The following is a 7,097-nucleotide window of genomic DNA, read 5'->3' on the forward strand; positions in this document are numbered from 1 at the left end:
TAGAGGATTTGTAGCATCTTGCTGCAAATACTAAAGGACCTAAGCTTCCAAAGGAAGTACAATCTCCTCTGTCCCTTCTTGTAGACGGCTTCACAGCTGAGTCTTCAGTCTAGTTTAATGTCAGGGTGAACAACAAGGTATTTATACTCCTCCACCACCTCCACTTCTTCTCCCATAATGTGAACACGATTTAACCTGCTGTTTCTTCTGAAATCTACAATCATCTCCCCTGTGTTGTTGAAATTTAGGATCAGATGATTGTTTCCACACCATGTCATAAGCAGTTCACTACCTCCCTGTACTCAGCTTCTTGTCCATAAGGGTTATTGGAGTGTTCCTAACAAGGATGCACATTATATAGCCATAAATATTTGTATCAGCCAATGTTGCACTGCAAAAAACTGATCTCAAAAAAAGAAACTCTTGACATAAGTAAATTTTCTCTTATTTATCTTATTTATCTCTTATGTATTTTTGTCCTGTAATAAGATATTAGATATTATTCCCTTATTAGATAGAATGCACTTTAAATAGGATAAATGAGTTTTCTTATTTTAAACATAAATATCTAATTTTATTTGCAAATTGTCTTACCTGCTCAAATCAAGGGAAAATATATATATTTTTAAGGAGAGTCTGACTTAGTTATATTTTAATGTTTTGCAGTGTCGTCATCTTTAAGCATATTTATATCGTACTGATAGTTAAAACTGGGCCGATATAAAGAACAAATATTTAATTCCATGTAACTGCTGTTTGGGTTTTATGAAGGAGATGGGATTGGTCATGTGGTATTTATTTGGTCATGTGACTTGGTTGTTATGCAGCTCAGGATAGAGAAGTGGTTCATATTCATTTTGTCCAATAGGTGGAGAAATATATGATAAATGATATTGGTAAATATTGGTTATCAGATTTAGCATTAATACTAATACTGGATATCGATATCGACAAAGATTTTCATATCGCTGCATCCTTCGTGTCAACCCCTCTGTCCTGCATCTGTTTTAGAGCTGCTGCATAAAGGCAACAAAGAACATTATCAGTAATAGTGCTGCAGGTGTTACTGTTCCTTTATATGGTTGAGTTATCCATTTGTTTTGTGCCCTAATCTGTCCTGAAAAGTTGTCTTGATTTGTTGAAAATGAATTACCCTGTAGTATGTTTGAAAGCAGCTTAAGCAAATTTGCATGTTTTTTTTTTCTGGAGAATATTAAATGATCCACCATGAATGAAGGCCAAACATACCCCATGGAGCCAAAGTCTGCAGAAATCAACATGCTCTTCATGTAGGTACACATGATAGGGACTTCAAGCCGGATTCTTGGGACCTCTACCCTCCCAGCTTCAGCAGTGTACGGATCCATGGTGTTGAACAGGGTCACAGATGCGGTATAAGTGGTTTCATTCTAGAAATTAAACAAAAGTTGCATTTTTAAGCCCCTGTCACACCTTGACGAGTTAGCCAGCGTATATCTGATGTATGAAAAAATCTGGCAAAAATGCTGGCATTAGTTGGATAACTTATGGGTACTTTAGGTATAAGTTGTGAGCATGCTAAAGTACGCTGAAACATGCTGGCACACATCGACATACGGCGAGTAGGTCTTGATATATGCCAGCGTATGCCATACATGGGCCATAATATGATGTTTGACATATATTAAGTGCAAGTTAACCATAGTCATGGCGTCTAGCTTATCCAAAACCTATGAGCAACTAATGCGTAACTTCTCAGGAACCTATCTTCAACGCTTTTTAACATATTTGACGTGTTCCAGTCGACCGCCGAATGTGTTTCTAACTTAAAAATGGGGGTTCACAGAAGGAAATCGTCAGTTCTCCTCCAGACTTCCTCTCTATTACAGGGTGAGTGAGAAGGTATGCAGGCCGGGTGCCTCCGGGCGCATTGCTGCCCCCATCAGGACACTGGCTTAACATTTCATTGACATTATGCTGCCTTTCGTTATGCATAAGTTAGGCTGTCATTGGACATATGCTCTTGACCCGTAATGTATACGCCCAAAACTGAAAAAAAATACATAGAAAGTTCAGCGTATGTCAACATTTTTGAAGATTCTGGGACGTCGGGCATACGCTGGCTAAATCGTCAAGGTGTGACAGGGGCTATAGGGTTTATCCAGTAATCAGGTAAATGAGACTTACATGCACAAGCCTAGTATCACACTCATCCCACGCCACAGTCAGCTGGACATGGCTGACATTGCCTCCGTTGACCCCACATCCTGGCATTCCCAAGTACAAAGCACCCTCCTGGATGTTTCCTCTCAACATAAAAGCCTTAGAAAGAGTCACAGTAATGGCAGCTACTCTGCACTGCACTGAAAGGGCTCCTGACAAAGAGTAATTAGCCAGTGATCTCAGAGCAGAAGAAGGGGTTGTTAGCATCATAGAAGAGGGACTTGTGGTAGAGGTAGTTGAAGTGGTCGTTGTTGGAGCAACAGGAGAGATCACTTGGATAGGAGTTATGATGTCTGTTGTACTGATTGTAGATCCAGTAACAGCTGTTATGGGAGTGACAGTCATTGGATTGGTAGAAGGGATTGCTTGCATAGACGTAATTCTTGGGGTGTTGGTGAAAGCTGTAGAGGAGATTGCTGGTTGAACATTAACAACAGGAGTTGGGGCGATAACACTTGCTTGGACAGTAACTGCAGAGGCAGTGTAGACTGTCATCGGTGGATCTGCTGTTGATGGGAAATTATCAGCTGCAGCTGTCAGGGTTTCAGTGTTAATGGGAGAAGCATTTGCACTAGTTAACAAGGTAGAGTTGGTAGTTATAGAGGTGGTAGTGGACTGAACAAAGGTTGGAACAGTTGTAAAGTGCATTCTAGTAGAAACTCCTGGTGCTGATGCTGAATCCACTGTATCATTTGCTGCAGAGGTCAGAAAGCATCCATGAGAAAACATGAAGATGTTCAAATATTATCAGTCATTAAATTAGTGAATTTTCCCACAATACTCCACCTTGACAGTTGCGTCCAGGTCTATCTGGGTTATGGTCTATCAATCCTTCATTGCATATGCAAGTGTAGGAGGCCCACGTGTTTATGCATGTAGCCCACTGAGAACAATCATTTTCTGCTGAGATGCATTCATCAGAATCTGTTAAAAAAAAATGCTTTGATCATTAAAACCCTGAGGAAGGAAGGAAGGAAGGAAGGAAGGAAGGAAGGAAGGAAGGAAGGAAGGAAGGAAGGAAGGAAGGAAGGAAGGAAGGAAGGAAGGAAGGAAGGAAGGAAGGAAGGAAGGAAGGAAGGAAGGAAGAATATGTTATTAAGATGGAAATCCATTTTATATGCTTTATATGGTTTTTGTTCCTCTTAAATATTAGCGTGCCGCTTTTTAAAAGATAAAACAGACATACCATGAATGCGTGTGTTATTTACATCCAGAATGAATCTGGAGCTGTTCATCAGGGAAAGCATGATGGCGGAGGACACGTTGCCTGAGGCCTGGTCTGGACTTTGGTTGAAGATTATGGAGAAGTTCACAACCACACTGCCTGGGGAGAAGCTTTGGATCTCAATCCTCACCTGACCTGAATCCACCATAGCTTTGAACTCTGGAGCCAGAGACTGGTAGATCTGTTAGTGAGTTCAGAAACAGACAAAACGTTTCCATATAAAAAATGATGACTCATGCTTTATATTTAAACACACTTTAAAAGAGAACCTTTAAAAGTGCTAAATCAGGAATAAGAGTATTTCACTCTACAAGACGGACAAATTGTTAATTATAAACAATAACTTAGCTGTAGAAGTGGTTAGCAGCACTTTCTTGAGGGTGCACGTCACAGACACCTTCAACTGGACTGTAAACACCACCTCACTGGTCAAAGAGGCACAAAAGTGCATGCACTTCCTGTGGAGGATGAGGAGAGCCCATCTGCCCCCACCCATCCTCACCACCTTCTACAGAAGAACCATAGTGAGTGTTCTGAATATTTCATCCAAGCCCGTAACATCATAAATGACCCCTCACACCCCCACCATGGACTGATCTCCCTGCTGCCCTCTGGGAAGAGGCTTTGCAGCATTTAATGCAGGTCCAGCAGATTCTGCAACAGCTTCTTCCCACCACCATCATACAGCTGAATGTTGAAAAAAACTCTAAATCATGTCAGACTCTGCATCAAACTGACAACACAAAACCAAAAGACTGAATATTTGCACCATATATATCTAATGCTCTGAACTTCCATATCAATGTGTTTTTTTGCGCCATGTCTCTCCTTCGACACTGTTTACATTTGATCACTGCTGCACTTTATGGAATGGAAATGTTCTGAAAAGCTGTACTAAATGAAATTTCATTTTGTATACACTCTGTGTATACAAAATGACAATAAATGTTGTCTAAGTATAAGTCTAACTGCAGGTAGAGTTAATCACAAGCATCTAAGATATGTTTGTTATTAAAATAACGCATTATTAATAATAATTTTTATATAAAATTATTAATAATATTCACAATCAAATCCATATAATTACATAACATTTGATAGAACCGAGCTGGATTCTGCTTATTGACAGGTTTCCTATTGGTTGCTCTTATTTTTGATCAGTTTCCTGCTGGAAAATCCACCTAACTGATGAAGAGGGTTTATGACAGAACTTCCGTGGAAAACAGAAGACCGAGCAACACAACAGAAAAGGCAGGGAGAGGGTTTGCAGGGATGTGAACGTGCTAACATATTGCCGTCCACCTAAACCAACAGGCTGAGCAAGGAGAGCTTTAGTGAAGAGAAAACCCAGAGCAATTATTGAGAGGAATTTAAGATCCACATCTCGGGTGACAGGACAGTCTTTGAAAGATGTTTGGAAGATGGCTAGAGATAAATACATGACGGTCCTAAAAGAAAAAAGAAAAGAAAAAACAGGGACCAGGGCAGCACAAGGACTTGATAATGAGCAGTAGTTAAAGGTATAGAGGTCGATCTTTCATTTCTGGGTGGATCATCTAAATAAGTGGTCCTCCTAATTGTCAATCATTCAGGTGATATGTTTACGTAAGGCCGTCCTACATGCTCATCACATTAGCGTTTTTCTGTGGTTGATTTACGGACAGTCATTGAAGCTCACCTTTCTCACCGTGGCTCTTTGAAAATGGCGGAGGGTCATAAGAGAAAGTGTCTACGAAGTGTATGACAAGAAAAGAAAGGCCTCAGAAGAGGCAGATATATCCCAGAATGATTTGTGCGGAGAGCTCTCCTCGTAAAGCCTTATGGGATTAGCTGTCACAGCGGCACACTGTCGCCATAGGCTGTCGCTACCCGACAGCAGCGACTCATAACAGAGATGGCACAGGCACCGTGCGGTGGAGGAGGAGTTACATGACTAACGGGGGGGGGAAAGCAGTGATCATCTGTCCGAACGGTCAGTTAACTGAGTTTGCTATAGAGTCCACTGTATAGTCCCCACTGTATGTGGACACAGTAAGATTGTATGAGCTATGAGACAGTGGAGAAATGGGCTTGTGCATGCTCTCATATGCGCCTTTATTTTTAAAGTGGAGTACCTTTAACATTCTCCAAGCCTAAGTTTACTAAAGCTCAAATTAAATTGTTTTCATTGAAACATTTCCATGTGTTAGAACAGTCTAGTCAAAGTCTAAACCTTAATGTAACTGAAGATTTGAAACAGATAAGATGGTGAGGCAGCATCCTCTCAGATTGAAGGTCTGCTTTTGTTAAGCAAAAACTTTTACTCAAACAAAGCTGAAAGTCATGATGCCTTTTTAACAGAGGTCATCTTCATCCCTCTGTAGGATCGTGCTCCATACTCATCTGGTCTTAAACTCAATAAAAACAACTACGAAAGGATGGAGAGGGAAATAAACAAAACAAAAAAGTTGCTTCTGAAAAGGCCAACTCCCCCAACATGATGCATATTTCACCCCAGTATTCTAGAAACATTAGCAACAGGTAAAAAGCTATTTGAAGTGATTGAATTGAATTATGGTGCTTCTGGCAGCTGAGATTTACTATCTAGATTTGGAGGGTTTTGGTAAATCTTCTTCAGTTTTTGAAGAGCTGATTCACGCATGTATGAACTCAAATGCCAGGCTTAAGATAATACTCTCCTCATGCAAAAATGATTGATTCTAGTCTTGCAATTAGATCAGCAGTGTATTTCTCCTTCTCACCCTTTGTTGTTGATATACTGTTTTTAAAAAAAAATAGGAACCCAACAACCTGCAAAGAAAACGTTGGTGATAGGATGGTTAAATTATCGTGACATTCACACTGATGATGTAAATTCCTGACAGGAAATATATATTTAAAGATGACATTTAAGCACACCTACCTCTTGTATAAACGTCACAGTTAGGTCTTTGTAGGCCTGGCTGCTGCTGTTTGTCAGGTCTTCGCTGAACTCGATGTTGGTAAGTCGTGTTGTGGCATCCAGTGTCTGAGCATCTACAACAAAAAGACTTCTTTGTCAGAGGAACTCGTTTTTTCACGCTCACCAAAGACATTGGGGTTAAAACCCATCTTAATATCATTGCATAGAGGTGTCCAAAAAGGACTGGGACAAACTGGATTGATTTAAAAGTTATGTTTCCATTCTTAGCCAACATCATAGCTTAAAATAACTACTTATTTTTCTAGCTTTCAAAGGCTTCCATTAGATTTCAATAAAAACATTTAATTGTTTGTATTTCAGGAGTCCATTATGCTGTTCTTACCAGTTTTGATCATTATATGGACAGTAGATCCTCTCCTTCCACAAGCACAAGGTGTCACAGTCACATTGTAGAGCACCCCAGGCTGTAGTCCTCTGATCTCTATCATCATCATGCTGGTTTCCCACATCTCACTGACCTCTGAAGATTTGCTTAAAGTGATCTGGAAAGTCTGGTTGATTTGAGCAGTGGTTGACCAGCGGACAGACATGGATGTTCCAGTGACGTTAGCAGACCACAGGCCTCTGATGCGTGGAGGACCTGGTGTGGGGTTTATTGAAAGAGAGAATGTAGGTGGTAAGCTTCTATGCTTATCTTTTATACATACATATTTGTTTTTAATATAAGGTAATCAGATGAGTAGATTGCTTTACTCATCAAGTGGAAAC

General features: G+C 40.2%; 2 protein-coding genes across 2 annotated transcripts in view; both read right to left on the reverse strand.

Moving 5' to 3' along the window:
- Positions 1 to 1,428, reverse strand: part of umodl1 (uromodulin like 1) — a 6,895-nt gene extending 5,467 nt beyond the window's left edge. Inside the window, exon 1 of the mRNA XM_015394614.1 lies at positions 1,249 to 1,428. Within this exon, the coding sequence (XP_015250100.1) occupies positions 1,249 to 1,367 (119 nt within the window). The 5' untranslated portion in view covers positions 1,368 to 1,428. The remainder of the gene's footprint in view (positions 1 to 1,248) is intronic.
- A 708-nt stretch (positions 1,429 to 2,136) lies between these two features.
- Positions 2,137 to 7,097, reverse strand: part of LOC107097469 (uromodulin-like 1) — a 29,115-nt gene continuing 24,154 nt past the window's right edge. Inside the window, exons 8-12 of the mRNA XM_015394616.1 lie at positions 6,712 to 6,969; positions 6,330 to 6,442; positions 3,389 to 3,608; positions 2,989 to 3,126; positions 2,137 to 2,897 (exon numbers count right to left, since the gene is read on the reverse strand). Of these exons, the coding sequence (XP_015250102.1) occupies positions 2,137 to 2,897; positions 2,989 to 3,126; positions 3,389 to 3,608; positions 6,330 to 6,442; positions 6,712 to 6,969 (1,490 nt within the window). The remainder of the gene's footprint in view (positions 2,898 to 2,988; positions 3,127 to 3,388; positions 3,609 to 6,329; positions 6,443 to 6,711; positions 6,970 to 7,097) is intronic.

This window comes from Cyprinodon variegatus, unplaced genomic scaffold (genome assembly GCF_000732505.1).
Source record: "Cyprinodon variegatus isolate N-32 unplaced genomic scaffold, C_variegatus-1.0 Scaffold700, whole genome shotgun sequence".
Classification (NCBI taxonomy): domain Eukaryota; kingdom Metazoa; phylum Chordata; class Actinopteri; order Cyprinodontiformes; family Cyprinodontidae; genus Cyprinodon; species Cyprinodon variegatus.